The 17,616-nt window shown below is 36.1% G+C and overlaps 1 protein-coding gene across 1 annotated transcript in view; it reads left to right on the top strand.

Moving 5' to 3' along the window:
* cacna1eb (calcium channel, voltage-dependent, R type, alpha 1E subunit b) overlaps positions 1 to 17,616 on the top strand; it is a 78,506-nt gene that overhangs the window by 24,919 nt on the left and 35,971 nt on the right. Inside the window, exons 11-20 of the mRNA XM_058753512.1 lie at positions 2,838 to 2,950; positions 3,565 to 3,677; positions 4,816 to 4,947; positions 6,726 to 6,795; positions 6,984 to 7,101; positions 7,208 to 7,275; positions 7,927 to 7,994; positions 11,429 to 12,166; positions 13,381 to 13,655; positions 17,339 to 17,516. Of these exons, the coding sequence (XP_058609495.1) occupies positions 2,838 to 2,950; positions 3,565 to 3,677; positions 4,816 to 4,947; positions 6,726 to 6,795; positions 6,984 to 7,101; positions 7,208 to 7,275; positions 7,927 to 7,994; positions 11,429 to 12,166; positions 13,381 to 13,655; positions 17,339 to 17,516 (1,873 nt within the window). The remainder of the gene's footprint in view (positions 1 to 2,837; positions 2,951 to 3,564; positions 3,678 to 4,815; positions 4,948 to 6,725; positions 6,796 to 6,983; positions 7,102 to 7,207; positions 7,276 to 7,926; positions 7,995 to 11,428; positions 12,167 to 13,380; positions 13,656 to 17,338; positions 17,517 to 17,616) is intronic.

The raw sequence follows: 17,616 nt of genomic DNA, 5'->3' as shown, positions 1-17,616 counted from the left end.
AGCCGCAAAAAATAACTGCTCTTTCACTGCGTGTCTTTAGTAAATCCTGACGGTTGTTTTTTTTTAACATCAAAAGAGGGTTTGCGCTGGCACAAGCTGTTAGTAAATCTTGCCCTTAGGGTTGCATTTTACCAGATGCCTTAGACCAGTATCCTTCAGTTTGCTAATCATATTCATTGTTTGAAAATAGGTTTTGTGGAGAGTTCAGAAAACGATCAGTAGACAGCCTCAGGGTTTGTCTAATGCAAGTCAAACAGCCCATGGCGTACATAACTAGAGCACCATCTGTTACCCAGAAAGAAAGGATAAGCGCTGTTTAGTGAAAGTGTTTGCCTTTAGGACAGGGGTGTCCAATCCTGCTCCTGGAGGACCAACGTCATGCAGATTTTAGTTTCAACCAGCTCCAACACACTTGCCTAGATAAATCTAGTGAGTCTGACTAGCCCTTGATTAGTTGGTATTTAAATTAGGGTTAGAGGGTTGAACCATTTTGACCAAGGAGGACCCCCAGAACAAGATTTTGGAGTGTTTTTGATATTGGAGCCAATTTCCCCTGGAAAATGAGGTTTGGCCGTGATTGTGCTCATTTTGAGTAGCAACTGACCGTTCGCAAAGACCCGCCCTCCTTAGTTACTGTTGCTATCCCCGATAAACAATGCCTCTCTCACACTACACACCATGTTCTCATGCAGTGAAAAATACATTGCAGAGCAAAGAGAAAACTGACAACGTGCCGACAGACAAAACAGAGCAGGTTACTTCTGGTATGAAACAAGGTCTCAGGACTCTCAGCTTTCATATTTTGTCATTTTTCAAGTTTAAGTCCACCGAAGTTAATCTACTCTCCTGTCTGATTTGTGGTTAAGGCTGGAAGGGATACAACTGCGGCTACTGGGCATGTGCATATCCATATTTTCCGAGCCAACAAAATAACGTGAAACCTATGAAAATGGTTTTAAAAAGCACATAGTACCATAGATTCATCACTTTAGAGTGTCGCAGTGACTGTCTTTTTGCAGTAAAGGACCTGCCATAGTTTAATGAGTGAATATGACATGAAGCGTCGTTAACCTGCATTGAAAACAGATGAGCGCACATGTGCAAATACAGCTCCCGATCGGGGCCAAGTTCATGGGATTTTGTCCACAGAATGATTAGAGCACACGTTTTAACATCATTTTATTATTTCACACTCAGTATTTTAACTTAAGCGCCGCAAGCCATGCATAAAGTGCCAGACATGACAGATTTTCTGGTAGCAAAACAAGTACTTTAAAGGAATACCTTAGCTTATTGCCGTTACCGTGACAGCCAACAACAGCACAGCTTAACTCTCCGCACTTTTATATATTTAGTTATATTGAAAAAAGTTTAAATTCAGTCTATCTTTTTTACCCCGTTTTAACATGGATTTCTATGGAGACCGGCCATAGCTGTCGGTCAAGATGGCGGATAGCAGCGGCGGCACATAATATCCGTGTTCTGATATTGGGCTAGTTTTGTTACGCAGACCTGGCAACCCTGTTGCACAGGGGAAAAAAAGAGAGCAAATTGCTGGTCTCTTACTGGTCACTGCATTGTACATAAAGCCACAATTTAAGATTTGGTTTTATTCTGTTCATATATAAATAAATAAATAAATAAATAAACAGCATCATTGGACATACATAACACTGATACTAGTCACTAAAAATGTAATTTATTTGTTGAAATGAATATATATATATTTTTTAAATAAATGCATTCATTCATCAATTTATTTATTTATTCATTGTTTATTTATTCATTCATTAAAAAGTGTTATATCATCTTATACGCAGCAGTCACACGTAATTACTTTTCAAGTCTATTTTTTGGAGACTTAGAAGCCACAGAAAGAACATATTTTTTATTTTCTTTAACCAAAATACAATATAATACAATATTTTAAATTATTCATGTCCTTTATTCATTAAAATGCATTATATGAACATAAGGCAAATGGCAGTGATAAAAATCATTACAATTAACGTCTAATTATTGGCTGAAGGTTGCAGGCTTGCCTTCCAGTGGCTTTGGCTTAACTCTGCTCCTCTGGGGATTGGACAGCCCTGATCTATGGTGCTCAAGTTCACAAACTCCTCAAAGCATCTTCTGAATGATGCTTCTGATAAAAATAAACATCTGCAGCGCTGTTTGCAGCTCTGAAAAGCACATTTTATTAGGAGACATGCTGCAACTAACAGAAGCACTTCAGGGCAACATTATGTTCTCCAACGAAACTGCTGCTAATAAAATGACTACACAAAAATAGGCCTGTCAGACAGAAAAATGCCCTGCTCTGCTGCTCCACATGTCAGAAACATTCTGTGTATTGATGACGGACATTCACTTAATGGTCCCTGCAGGTCTAAGAGTTGCTGAAATTACTCCATACGGCACAACAGGACATCCAGCACTCTGTAGCTCAAGGCAGGTGGTGTTGTCATGAAGGCTTACTTAAGCTGTCAGTGTTCCTGCATTTTTATTTCAATAGACAAGCAGAGACCTTTGTCTGAGTTGACACCATATGCAATTTTTATAAATGACAACAAGTAGGGATGTACCTAAGGCCAAATACTTTATTCTGAAAATCTCAAATAATTAATTAAAAACAAATATCTATTTGTATAACACATTTTTGTGTATCTGGCAACCCACCAGAACTGTCATTGAGTTTCATTGATTTAAATGAGAGCAATTTAGTTTTGGTGCTCGCTGTCTGAGTAGACATGCTGTTAATATTTCAAAAGCCTACAGTAAGTGTTTACCTCTTCAGAAATGTTTTGACACTTAAAGGATTTTTTTACGGTTTTCAGACTACACAGAGTTTGTGTTTCTTGGACTTTTTCTTGCTGAGATGTTTCTAAAAATGTATGGCCTTGGTTTCCGTCTCTACTTCCATTCATCCTTTAACTGCTTTGATTGTGGGGTAAGTGAATCTTTTAGAGTTCAGTTTAAGTGTTACTGTAGTGTTAAGTGCTTCAGTTTAAAAAACAAAAGTTACATGGAGGTCCTTAGAGGACAAAAATGTGTGTCGGAAAACTGTCATAAAAATATGATATATTATAATATTATTAATATTATACACACTGACAGATTTTTGTAATCAGGCCTGATTATAACTACCAAAAATGAATTGATTTTCAGGTTTTTACCCTTTAAATGCCAATTTGTTTACATAATGCCACTGTATACATTCTTGGTTAAGGCAATGATTAGAAATAATATTCATTTTGATGCAAGATTTTTTTCTTGAGCATTATTATTATTTTATTATTATTGTAATAGTAAAAACTTTGAAGCCTTGGCAACAGAATGAAACCCTATAATTACAAGTAATGCATGTTTTTATTCTTAAATGACACTGAGGTTAAATAATGCAATGTAAATGGGTTTCAAAGGGGACATTTCTGTCCTTAAGGCCTAAGTGTAACAATTTTTTTTGTACCTAGTCTAAAATAGATTTAAGGAAATCAAAAAATAATCCTGCAAACCATAAATCTGAGGAATCCTAATGAAAGCATAATGCTGTGTTTTGTGCAGGTGATTGTGGGTAGTATTTTTGAAGTGGTTTGGGGATTCTTCAGGCCTGGAGAGTCTTTTGGCATCAGTGTCCTCAGAGCTTTACGTCTGCTACGAATCTTTAAGATAACAAAGTAAGTTTATAACATTTATCCAAGTAGTATCAGATGTATTCTTTCAAGGATTTTTTTTTTTTTTTGCATGATAGCCACCAGCAAATGCAAATATTCACACTACATCTAAAGGCATCAGCAGGCATATAAAACAGTGTCTCTCTAATAAAAGTATAATTGGTACTGTGAGAAGCACGTTAAAATCCAGTCACTGCTTATGTGTGAACTGTCCAAAGACATTATTTACTTTGAATAGCAAATGCATAACAAAAAGCAATGTGTAAAAGCAACATAAATGCTCAATTAAATTTTTTATTGTTAAATTTTAACTACAGTTTCAAACATGCATTTAATAAACTAGTTTAAATATGCCTATTTATTTGTCAGTTTGAAAAAAATATTCACATTATTTTTTTATTTGATTTATCAACAGAGGTTGTATAAAAAATGCATTCATAATAAATTTATTTTATTGAATTTGTTTTATTTTTAAGTAAGACTTGGACACAAATATCATGAAATGTGTCTTTAAATGCTGAAATATAGGGCAAATTCATTTTATTTAATGTATTCTCTTAAATGTGACCCTGGAGCACAAAACCAGTCTTAAGTCGCTGGGGTATATTTGTAGCAATAGCCAGAAATACATTGTATGGGTCAAAATCATTGATTTTTCTTTTATGCCATAAATCATTAGGACATTAAGTAAAGATCATGCTCCATGAAGATATTTTGTAAATTTCCTACCGTAAATATATCAAACCCTAATTTTTGATTAGTAATATGCATTGCTAAGAACTTCATTTGAACAACTTTAAAGGTGATTTTCTCAATATTTAGATTTTTTTGCACCCTCAGATTCCAGATTTTCAAAAAGTTGTATCTCGGTCAAATATTGTCCGATCCTAACAAACCATACATCAATGGAAAGCGTATTTATTCAGCTTGTGTATGTGTAACCCTTATGACTGGTTTTGTGGTCCAGAGTCACAAATATGGGACAATTCCATATTATACTGGATGGTTGGCATTAAATTCATTTTCACATGCAATTGTGTTTAAACAATCAGGCTCTTGTGAGACACTTTATCAGTATTGTACTGTATGGGCAAATGATGGCAGTGTAAAGAAACGTGTGATATTTTGTGTGTTTGATCAGGTACTGGACATCTTTACGGAACTTGGTGGTTTCCCTCATGAGCTCCATGAAGTCAATCATCAGTTTGCTCTTCCTCCTCTTCCTGTTTATTGTAGTCTTCGCTTTACTTGGCATGCAGCTGTTTGGTGGAAGGTGAGAACATGAGAGAGTCATTCTTACAGACAAACATAAAAATATACTGTACTCAAATGTGGAAACAAAATGTTACAACAATTTATTCAAATATACAGTGAATTTAAAAGAAGCCTCGAGACCGACCTACCTACTCTTAACACCTCACACACACACACACACACACACACACGGATGCAGAGTGTGTGTGTGTGTGTGTGAGTGTGTGTTAACTGGTCGATTACATAACTTCAGTTGAGCTTATTCAATGCATGGTGAAGATCACTTTCCACACACTTGTTTCAGTGTAACTGTGACACTGGTATACTGCAATGCAGTGGTTCTCAAATGTTTTGAAGCCAGGAAAACTTTTCCAAGGACACCATCATTTTTGTGATTAAGCATATGCTTGCTACAATTTGCAATCTTAGATGCCATTGGAATTTCTTTTTTTCATTTTTTGGAATTTTATTTTTATTTTTTTTCTGGATTCCATTTTAATGGATTCATTCAAATTCAGTCTTAAATTCAAAATCAAATTCAAATTTAATCAATTAAATTAATTTATTCAACTTAAAAATTCCTTTTTTTTTTTTTTAACAATATGACCCTATGTTTATTTGAGAAATTCTGGGTATTCTGTTTTAATATTTCTGGATTTATGTTTTAATACAAATGTATTATCAAAAACAGTGGTAATCAAATGAAGCCATAACACATTACCAGTTTAATCTTTTAAACGCAGTCAAATGAAAAGTTATCAGTTCCTTTTCTTTTTTGGCAAACAAAGTGCTGCACAACAGTTTGGTTTAACAGGTTTACTATTAAAACTAAAATGGGAGAAGCCCATTCAATCACAATAATTGTGATTAAAAAAATTAAGTTGTAAATAACTTATTATTATTATTATTATTATTATTATTATCACTGTGAACGTACATTCTACTGTAGAATAGTAATATATTTCTGGCACAATTTATTTAATTTTGACAGGTTGTCGTGAATAGACTCCTTTTTTTTTGTAATTCTTTGAGTGTGGTTAAATTAGTCTTTTTGTGGTTTAATATTCAACAGACAGTAGTCCATATGATAATTTGATTTAGTGTATAGTCCTACTTTTGACTTATACATTCAATATTTGCTAAATTCTGAGACATTCCACGTTAATTACAATATATATATTTTTTTAATGGATTCCGCGATTCTGTTTACATTTTCTGCATCATAAAAATCATAGGGCCCTATCATTATTCCTCAGACTACACTTTGAGATCACCTGCTGTAATGGACGAATATTTACAATTACAGGGCAGCCAAAATAGCATAATCCCAGATTTCTTTCACAAAATACATTATAAGCAAACCACACTGCATGCATGCAGAAATATGAGACATTATCTTACATGACAATGCAAGCAGCATTCTTCCGTCAATGGAGAAATGCACACTTTCGTTTCCCACCCACTTCATCTCAGTTATGTGGACATTCTCTCCACTCACACACTTTCCATCAGTGCACCATTGGACCTGCCAGAAACAGCAAAGACACTATTGCTGCATGACATATTGTGAGAGATTTATATAAGGTACATTCTGACGCGCTGAATAGTTGACTAGTGAAACTGCATAGCTCCAACATACACAGATGTAAAATGCCACTGGCTCACCAGAGTGATGTGTCTGTGCTTCAAGCTATAATAAATGGTTTCTTATGCAATCTGGATGCTCACAAGGATAAAATAACAAACACAAATGTGATTTTAACTAAAGCCATTGAAACACTTCTTTCTCTCGCACAGGTTCATCTTTGAAGACTACACTCCTACTAATTTTGACACGTTTCCGGCTGCCATCATGACCGTCTTTCAGGTTAGACTCCACAGATCACTATGCATGTAAACATAAAAAATAATTTTGAATCATAAAGCTTATGTTCACCTCATATTCAGCTTAATTATATTATTTTGTATGAGTACAAAAATGTGTTGAATTGACATTGCGAGACTTAACTTTTTTATTATTTAAACAGTTTTTTTGAATTGATTAATCCAACATAGATTCTAACTGGAGAGGACTGGAATGAGGTGATGTACAATGGGATTCGCTCACAAGGAGGGGTGCAGTACGGCATGTGGTCCTCGATCTACTTTATTGTTTTAACCTTGTTTGGGAACTGTATCCTTTTTAGCTATAACTACTTTTATGTGCTAAAAAAATAGACAAAAGATGAAGGAAAACACAATGTATTGGCTACCCAAATTCTTGACGATGCTGTGAACAGATACATTGCTCAATGTATTCTTGGCTATTGCTGTGGATAATCTAGCCAATGCACAGGAACTAACTAAGGTACGACAAAGAAAAGGAACACATTACAGTTGTCTAATAAACATGTAATATTTTGCAATAACACTGTTGGTGTACCAGTAATAATCCCAAAAATAATAGCATATTATGTATGTTTCTCATTAGCACCTTTAATTATGCATCCAGTGCATTCACTTTTGTGTGAATTTTATATATATATTAGTGCTGGGCAACGATTAATCGCGATTAATCGCATCCAAAATAAAAGTTTTTGTTTATATAATATATCTGTGTGTACTGTGTATATTTATTATGTGTATATAAAGACACAAACATACAGTATATATTTTGAAAAGATTTACATGTATTTACATGTATATATTTATTAATATAATTTATATGATATATAAATATATTTAATATATAAACATAACACATTTTTCTTAAATATATACATACATGGGTGTGTATTCATATATACATAATAAATACACACAATACACACATATATTATGTACACAAAACTTTTATTTTGGATGCGATTAATCGCGATTAATCGTTGCCCAGCACTAATATATATATATATATATATATATAATTTGTATTCATGCACTTAATTAATAGTAAGTGTATAGTGTATATTCATAGTGTATGCTTTTAGGTAGATATACTGAAGAGTAATTTTTGTGTTAGGAAGAAGAGCAGGAGGAGGAAGAGTTCTTCAATCATCGTTATAAAGCCAGAGAATTTGGCCTCTCAGAGTAAGTTTTTATTTTCTCTTTTAGTCTGTCATAACCTGATTTTCAAACAAAGGATACGGTTTCATATCATGTGTTAAGAAGCTGGTAAGCATTCTAAGAAACTAACAAGAATTTGGTGTCGATTGCTGACTGTTGCAAATCTTCTTGTGCTTAAGACATGCTTTTAAACCATTATGCCACTATGCTACTATGTAATTTTTCAGACCCATCAAACACATGAACAGAAGTGTCATATATGAATGTACCATTTGTCTGTCACGTTTTTTGATTCTGGTCAAATTTGCTAGGGAAGAACACATAAGCACTTCAACTGGTAAACTGGAATGACTGGATCATTTTCGCTTTGTCTTTAAATCTTGGTTATTGAGGGCGTAAGAATTTCATTATTCATTTTATTTATTTATTTTTTAATCTTTAGTTGCTAGGAAACTCAAGTGCCTACACCAAGGGGGAATAGTGTGTTTATTTTATAGAAGAAAATCAATATGATATTAGAGTGATTACAAGCTTTAGCTTGGTACAGTAGACAGTGCGGTTTAGATTTAAAAGTACATAAAGTCAGAGAGTCAGTACTGAGCAGAGGTCTTTGAGCAGCTTGAATGTACCTAAGAATTTTGAAGTCAGTAAACAGCTGAAATTGTTGTTTAGTGCCTTTTAGCCAGATTCTCCACTCCTCCACACATTGAAAGAAGTTCATATTTTCTCCAACAAGAGGGGCTTTTGCACCAGGTAGTTATAGGAACTCAGTTATAGGAACTGGCCACCGGGTTGGTCCCCCAAGAACTAAACTTTCCCCTAGGGCCATTTTTCTGGTTGACTCTGAAGTGATTCGGCTGACAGAGATGTGGCATTGGATTTCCTCCATAGTGTAAATGTTGCAAAAGTGCCTGGACTTTGGTGTTGGTCCATCTATAGCTGTTTTCCATGTGCTTTTTAAAAATGGTGGGTGCCGGTGTTTTCTGTATGGCATGCATTACTATTTTGTTGGGTTAGATCCTACTCTGAAATTGGAGCTAATTTAGTCCCCACAAAAGGCATTTCTATAACTATAATCGTTAGCAGTTCCTGTGGTGCGAACACACCAAAAAGCAGGTGTTTTCACCAATAGTTATAGGAACTATAAAAACATTCCTCCAGTGCGAAAGAAAGCAAGCAAAAGAAGGAATGGGACATAACCTGATAGTATTTAGAATAAACATAAGCACCTTACTCAAAGCAGTTGACTCCTGGTGGGATGTGAACCATCAAATGTCCAATTATCAAACCTGACCTGAGTTTATTGTTTTTGGCCAGTTACTCTTCTTAGTGATCAGTTTGTATCCAAAACATTCCTGAATATACGTGACATGGTTAATGTCATCTTAGATTCTTTCTCTGAAATGTTTGTTTGGAATCTGTTTAGTACATTTCAATCAGACTAGAGAACCTGTAATTCTGTTAGATCGGTTTTGTCTTAATAGATCAGTTTCATTTGATTCATACAACCTTGGCAAAGGATAGACCCAGTGGAGCAACTTTATTCAAGTTACCAATTGTTATAGTTTAAGATTGCACCTTGTCTAGTGTGTGTTTCTCTGGTGCTAATGAACATCCATATAGGTTCATTAGTTGTGAACTAGTGGAGACCACAATGGCATCTCAGCTTGGCATCAAATTCTCCCCAATAGTTGCAAAGTTAAGAAAGATCACAAAACCATTGAACCACTTATTTATGGTTCAAAATATTTACTGTTCTTCTGGCACATGTGATGCTTTAAAATGCCAATAAACTGACTTATCTTGTCCAGAAACCTAAACTCTGCAGGATAATGGACCCCGAGAGCCCGATTTTCCCACCCCTGCTATATTGCATTGAATTGATCTCTGTAACAAGTGGAATTGACCAACTGTACCAACTGGAATAAGTCTCTGTACTTGAAGCATTTGGTGTTTTAACACAAGTCTAAGATGCCAGTGTGACCAGGTGTCTTGTAATAGTATAGGTGCAGAAGTTTATGCTGTTAACAATCAACCAGGAGGATGTGTGTTTTGGGGTAGCCATATAAGCACAGCTTTATACTGCTCAAGACCACATCCATATTCTTATACTAATAGGGCAGGAATAGCCACCCCTGCTCCCGGTGAGCTACGTACCTTCTTGCAGACTTCAGTTCTAACATTGCGTCGACACACCTGCCTGTAATTTACAAACAACACTCAACACCTTGATTAGCTGGATCAGGTCTGTTTTATTAGGATTGGAGCTAAACTCTGCAGGATGGTAGGTCACCAAGAGGTTGTAGAGTTGTTTATATTAGATATTAGTTAATAGAAGCTTGGCTAATTTAACACTGTAGTCAGATTAAGTACAACAGTGCATCTTTTGTCTTCAGTGAAGATATTCATATTCTGATCAAAGCGATATCTGGACAAAAACATGAAATGTTTTGAGCAATGAAGAAACACATGCAGTTGATTAGTTTTTCTCATGTTATTATAGAAGTTGCTTCCATAATGACAGCTTAAAGTTAGTTTCCAATCTAATACAGTAACTGTCTAGTCCCAAGTTTATTGGCATTATGAGTTGAAAAGACAATGGTACGAAAGAAAGGGCACATGATAATAGACCAACAAATGAATCAATAGTCATTGCAACATTAAGACATATCATACTTTACTACCAAGAACACTGGACAAAAACTATCTCTATCTAAAACATCTATTACATTTCACACAAATGCGTGATGTGGCATTAATGGTATTGAAGTGCCAAAGAACCCTATAAATGTTTAAAACAGGGTTTCTCAATTCTGGCCCTTGGCGTCCACTGTCTACAGAGTTTATCTCCAACCCTGATCCAACTCACCTGCTTGTAACTTTTTACTAAAACTGAAGATCTTGCTTTGCTTGTCCAGATGAGTTTGATTCGGGTTTGAGCCAAACTCTGTAAGACAGTGGACCACGAAGGCCAGACGTGTGAAACCCCAGTTTAACGTTTTCTAGCCTTATGAGTTGACTTGTGTACAGTCTGCCAATATGGATTGTTTGGTATGTCATATCTACAAATACACTAATGGCTTATTTTCAATTAATCATTTATTTGGTTTCATGGACAACAAAAGAATACGCATAATTGTAAGTAAAACTGTCTACGTATCTTTTTATCTGTCATGTCTGCCATTAACATTGCACTGTCCATCTCATTAACACTCTGAATAACCTGCTGACATCCTTTGTGCACTCTGTTTCTCTGATTTTCCTTCTTGTTTGTTTACTTTTATTATTCAAGAATTTTCCCCTGGTTTTCTCTCGAATTCCGTTTTATTTAGCCTGAATCGATAGCCATTGTTTTTATTCTAATTTCCTGATTTTTATCACACACCCTTGTGAATTATGAAATTTGCATGCTGCAAACGATATCCCTCTTGTGACTGAGATGTTTCACGTCCATGCAGAAGGAGACGGAGACCGTACTTGTACAGGAAGCGTGCCATCCACCGAGGACGACCGACTCCTGCAGAGGCAGAGGAGGAAGCCGTTGGGAAACAAGCGGAAGAGCAACCTGTCAATGCTTTTGTTGGCCGCCGTGAAAGACGCAAAAAGATAAACATGTCGGTCTGGGAGCAACGGGCCAACCAGCTGCGGAGACGTCGGCAGATGGCCAGTCGTGAGGTGCTGTTTGGCAATCCCACTGAGGACCAGTTGGACACTCCAGTGAGTGATCATCACCAACAGAGCTGCATATCCCCAGAGACAAGCCCTTTACACTTACCAGAATCACCGATGTCTGTGGGGATGCCCCTGCCAGAGCCGCCCATGTCTATCACCATTCCTCTCCCTGAACCTCCAGAATCTGAGCCCTTGCCCCTGACGGGATCAGGAGTGGAGGACAGGCTGAGCGCCAATAACCATCATTCAAATACAGAAAGGCGGCATCGTGTGGCAAGGAAGTTTCGGGCTGCTGCCGCTGCAGGGGTGGCAGAGGGTGGGCGGCACAAACGCCACAGACATCGAGAGTCCAGACCAGAGGCCAGAAATGCAGAGAATCACCAGCAAGTTGGGTGCAGCGAGAAACAGGCTGAGGAGGGTGAGAATAAAATGGATGAAACACAGTCTAAAAACTTGACGCACATGTGCAAAACAGAAATAATCATGTCTGGCAAGCAAACTGAGAGTCAGGAGGAATGCCAAAGGTAAGAACAAGAACATGGCTTATTTTCTTTTAGAGAATTGCGCAGTTGCTAGTTTACGTTCAATGTTGACATTGTGCTACTGTTGTAGTTTGGTGAAGTACTTAGCCTACTATTTTTGACAAATGTTGCAATCCTGGTACAATCCTAGGCTGCATTTCCCAAAAGCATCGTAAGCCTAAATTTATCGTAGCTCCATTGGTTTCAATGGGTCTACGGTGTACTTCAGCTTACGATGCTTTTGGGAAATGCAGCCCTAGTTGAAAACACTTTATTTTGATGGTCTCATTATGTTCAGTTTAAGTAACTTTGAAACTACACGTCAATCACCAGTAATTAGTAGTGCTGGTTAGTAACCGAATACATGTAATCTGGACTATGTAATCATATTGCAAAAATGAAGTACTTGTAACTTGATTATATTACATTTTAAAATACTCGTAATCAGAATACAGTTACTTTTTGGATTAGATTATTACGTATTGTTCACACAATATCAATAAATTATTCACAATTTAATGATTCTCACTGATTTTCTTTTTCATCTTTTAAATTTTCCTTTCTAAACATTCGGAAAGTCTTTCAGTTTTATGGACATTCAAACAAAGACCAGCCACTAGTAAAATGGAAACCAAAAGTCATTTCAATTTTAAGAAGCGTTTTCTCAACATTTCAATATTGAATAAATAATTATTAGCTTTTATCAATGGGATAAACAAGTTAGGTCAAATGTAATCAGAAAGTAGTCAGATTATATTGCCTAAAATGTTTAATTTAATGGATTATGTTACTAACTACAATTTGTGCCATGTAAATTGAAATCAGAAACGGATTACAATTTGTAAGTAATCTACCCAGCTCTAGTAATTAGAGTAGTAGAGTAGACTGTTAGGTTAGGGTTAGAATAAGTTGCCATGTACTTGCAATGTTACTTATAGTCAGTAAAATGTGTGTTGGGGACCTTTAAAATAAAGTGTTAGCAGACATTAAGCAGACAGTCTACTAATACTCTAATGACTGCTAGCTGACTTATATTACTTATAGTCGACATAATGTCTAAAGATGAAGATCAAAATAAAGTGTTAACTTATGGATGAATGGAACTGAGCTTGGTTTTCCATTTGATGTTTGCTTGGCACAACACACAGAAAAGTTATGAAACATATTTTCGTTATTTTAAAAGATCAAGCATTCACACCTGTAGATTTGTATTTTAGGGAGTTTGTGGGTGATGTGACTGGGATTTCCCAAGCATCTGGCCTTCAGGAGCTTCAGACTGTCTGCACTGGAATGGAAGATCAAGCAGAAAGCCAGGAAACTCCATTCCTGAGGCACAAAGAAGAGCTTACATCAGAATCCAAGTACATGACAGGGGAAGTCTCAGACATTGAGAACAATGGCAGCTATCTAAACCAGGATGAGTGTATGACAGAAACCAGTATTAAACGAGAGACATCAACCCAGCCTTTGTTGGAAATGGCACCAATGACTGGTAACTGATCCGCCCATTCATCAATGCATCCATCCATCCATCCATCCTTCTATCAATGCATTCATCTGTCCATCCATTAATGCATCCATCTGTCAATCCATCAATGCATCCATCTGTCAATACATCCATCCATCAGTGCATCCATCCATCCATCAATCAATGTATCCATCTGTCCGTCCATCTGCCCATCCATCCGTCCATTCATCAGTGCATCCATTTGTCAATCCATCAATGCATCCATCTGTCAATCCATCCATCAACGCATCCGTCCATCCATCTATAAATGCATCCATCTGTCCATCCATCTGCCCATCCATCAATGCATCCATCTTTCCGTCCATCCATCCATCCATTTGTCCATCCGTCCATTTCTTCCATGCATCCGTCCATTCGTCTGTCCATCCATTTATCCATCCATCCGTCCTTCCTTCCATCCATCTGTCCAGCCATCCTTCCTTCCTTCCGTCCATCCGTCTATATGTCCATCCATCTTCTTCTTGTTTAATTGGTTCTTTACTGTGCAGAGTATGTTTTCTCTTGATTGGTCTTCTGAAATATTTACCATTTTAAAAACTGTTCAAACCAAAACTGTCGTAAAATTGTATCATTAAATGGTAAAGAAAAGTATCCTTACAAAGTTTTTCACGCTTTGCCATGACTAGTCACTTTTAAATCTTGTCCTGTGGTGACAAATGCTTTTTATTTTTATTACAAATACTCCAGTCTCTTAATTACAGTTTTTCTCAGTCGCTTTGGTCCATCTCTCAAATCGTCCTTATAATATTTGCAAAGATGTATGTGCATTTCTCAAAACAGTTCGTACAAACAGCACCACACAATGGATTACCTGCAAAAGCCTGTAACTTAATCAAAATATTTAGTTCATCTCTCAAAAGTAAGTATTTATGTCAGTGAGCACATCAGTGCCATCAGAATGAAAAGTCCTTGTCATTATTCACAAACAAGATAGTCAAAATGCTGAGTCATGTTGTCAATATATCAGTGCACTCTGTTAGTATTACCTGATGTAAACTATGGAAACAGTTTGGATGACAGTTACTGTACTGAAATGCAGAAGGCTGCGCTTCTTAAGTATGCCATATATCCATTTCAAAAATACAAATTTACACATCACTGTATGTGGGATATTGATTGAAAGAGACAGTTTCGAAATGTTTGAATTATTGAGGATATGGTCGTTGTGGAGGTTGAACAAGTAGTTTTAAAAATTTCATTTCTGATCTGAGAAATGCACCAAAGCGACTGAGAAAAACTGTAAAGCCACAGGACATGCCAGTCTCCGAAAAGTAAGTGCCTTTTTGCATTTAGCATTGTTTTCACTGGTAATTTTATCAGAACAGACCTGTGAAACCCATTTCTATAACCTGATATGTATTATATACGATGCATGGAATGAAGAATGGGTTAGAAATTGAATTATTGAAATGAGCCGTTTTCAGCAATGAGGTGCACATTGTGTTTGGTTCGATTTGCATAGCAGTTTTTCAGAGGAAGATGGTCAGAGTGCAACAGTGTTGATTTGTAGTGAAGTAGTTCAGCTGCTGATGGCTGAGTCCTGAAGGAGGGGTGGACAGCAGCCATTGATTCTGTTTGCAGAGCGGATAATTCACTAAAGTGAGGACACATTCATTAACAGAGACACAGAACTGGGTCATCAATGCCTTTGGCAATCTAAGCTTCTTCAACTGTCTCAGAAAGTAAAGAGCAGTTTGCCTTTAGAGTATTCTGTTCCATTGCTTTAGTTGGCTTTGTGCTGGGTGTTGGGTGAAATCTAGGTTAACGTTCACTCTGCGAAAATCTACAGTAGAAGCCATTTAGCCCCCAAACCCAACACAAGATAACAAAAATTGACACTCAGTGGGCTCAGGTTTATGGCTTCCAGCCTGTAATAAAAGCAAAAATCCAATTACATCTCAGACAATGCAAACAATCACAGGTAATCGTGGTCAAAACCTAGGAGATAAATCATATAAAATTGAATTTAATTTGTAAAGATATGTGAGAGAGAGCGCCTAGCAACAGGCAGTCTAATTACACAACATATCAGACAGAAACATATAGAGCACTGACAATTCAGAAAAAAAAGTTTCATATGTGCAGGTCAACTCATGTTCAGTGAATACCCAAGCATATGTACTTTGAGACCTGCAACACACTTGCCAGTTATTTGCTGTCTGATATATTTACTCTGGCAATCACACTCCATTCACAGTTTCAGAGCCAAAGCAACTCTGAAATCGTTTTGCAGCATGCAAAATCATTACATTTTGTGACTGTATGAAAGTACTTCTATAAAGTATGCATGCGTGCTGTATGAATACAATCCAGACATATTTCTATCATGTGTCCTACACCATCGGTGGTGATGCGTCCTTGGCATTAACAACTTCTTTCCTGTGGCCTCATGAGATACTGTAGGTAGATAGGAAGTATTGGGTCATCTGCTGTTTTGAATATAGCAAATTCGGACATGCTTCTTATTTCATGCACTGCTTTTTACAGTAGGGAAGAAGGCATATTTGGACACAGCAGTGATAAGGTCCCACAATTAGAGATTCGCACAATTTTTACTTTGACGCCCAAACTCTACCTGTACCTGAGACAATTTGCCCTGATCCAACCTGATCAATATTGTCAAATTTTAAGACAGAAACCAACCTAAATCCCAAAATTGCACACTCTCTTTAAATTTCATCTTACCACAAATAACCTCTAGCCAATTAATCTCAAATACTAAAACATTTTGGTCTGGAAAACCTTCTAAACTAAACGTTTCTGTTTCAAAATTTAATCTAAAAAACACACAATGAATAACTAAAGCATAAGGAATTCATAGCATTGCATTACAACATTGTACTTCTTTTAATGTTGTTTCAGGAACTTTTCACAAGGACAGTTTTCACGTGTTTGTGTTAAATGTTAATGCATGTTTAATTGTTTTGTTATTTAAAAAAAAAATATTTAAAATATTTGGTTTAATTTGGAACTTCTTGTCAACTGAAATTAGACAATAATTTAACAAGAATTAAATGCCATTTTAGTTAGAGTAATATTTACTGAAATTATTGAATAAAGCATGACTAAATTTAGAGGATATTTTAACCAATAACCATTTTTGTTTTATTTAAATCATTTTACACAGCTAGATACATTTGTGTGCCAAACGAGATGAAAATGAAAGCAAAATATTTAAAATAATTTTTTTTTTCTTTAATTACAAACCCAAACCTGAAGTTATGCATGAAAAACTGATCCAAATCCAAAAGACTTTCAGATTGTCTTATGCATGGGTGGAGTGGCAGACTTCTATCTACAATTACTAAAAAGCGACTTCGATATATGGTGCATTACTTTCAGAACAACAAAAGGAAATAAGTTCAAGAACAGTAGCCTTTTAAAAAAATGGCAGTGCATTTAATTTTAAGACGTCCTTGTTACAGTGCAATTATATATTTAAGTACTGAGTAATATTAATTTACAACATGTAGTTTCACAACATTATTATGTGGATTTCAGCTTGTCTTATCTAATTTCACTACTCATTTTGCCAGCAAGTTTGACTGTAGTAGTATGTAAGTAAATATTTATGTTTAGGATGTAAACCCTGCTGCAAATAAAATGCTGAAATATTTGTTTTGTTCTCTTGATTCGACTCGTCACAGTCAGCTTCAAAGACGTGGAGGCCTCTCGATCAGACAAAGTTGATGACGGTAACGACGATGACGATTATGATGATGATGATGATGATGATGATGATGATGTTGAGAATGGAGGTGAACAGTCGACTGCCCCCAAACCCGACAGACCAGACAGCATGTTCATATTTAAAAGCAAAAATCCGTAAGCTGCCATTTTTACATGATCCCACACCTTTAGCTTTTGTACTGTATACATGCATGATAAAACAGGACAAATCTAACATCTAAATGCATGTTCTTTG

The sequence above is a fragment of the Onychostoma macrolepis genome, chromosome 02 (assembly GCF_012432095.1).
Source record: "Onychostoma macrolepis isolate SWU-2019 chromosome 02, ASM1243209v1, whole genome shotgun sequence".
NCBI classification, from domain to species: Eukaryota; Metazoa; Chordata; class Actinopteri; order Cypriniformes; family Cyprinidae; genus Onychostoma; species Onychostoma macrolepis.
The sequence above is the reverse complement of the archived record's forward strand: the minus strand, read 5'-3'. Positions and strand labels throughout refer to the sequence as shown.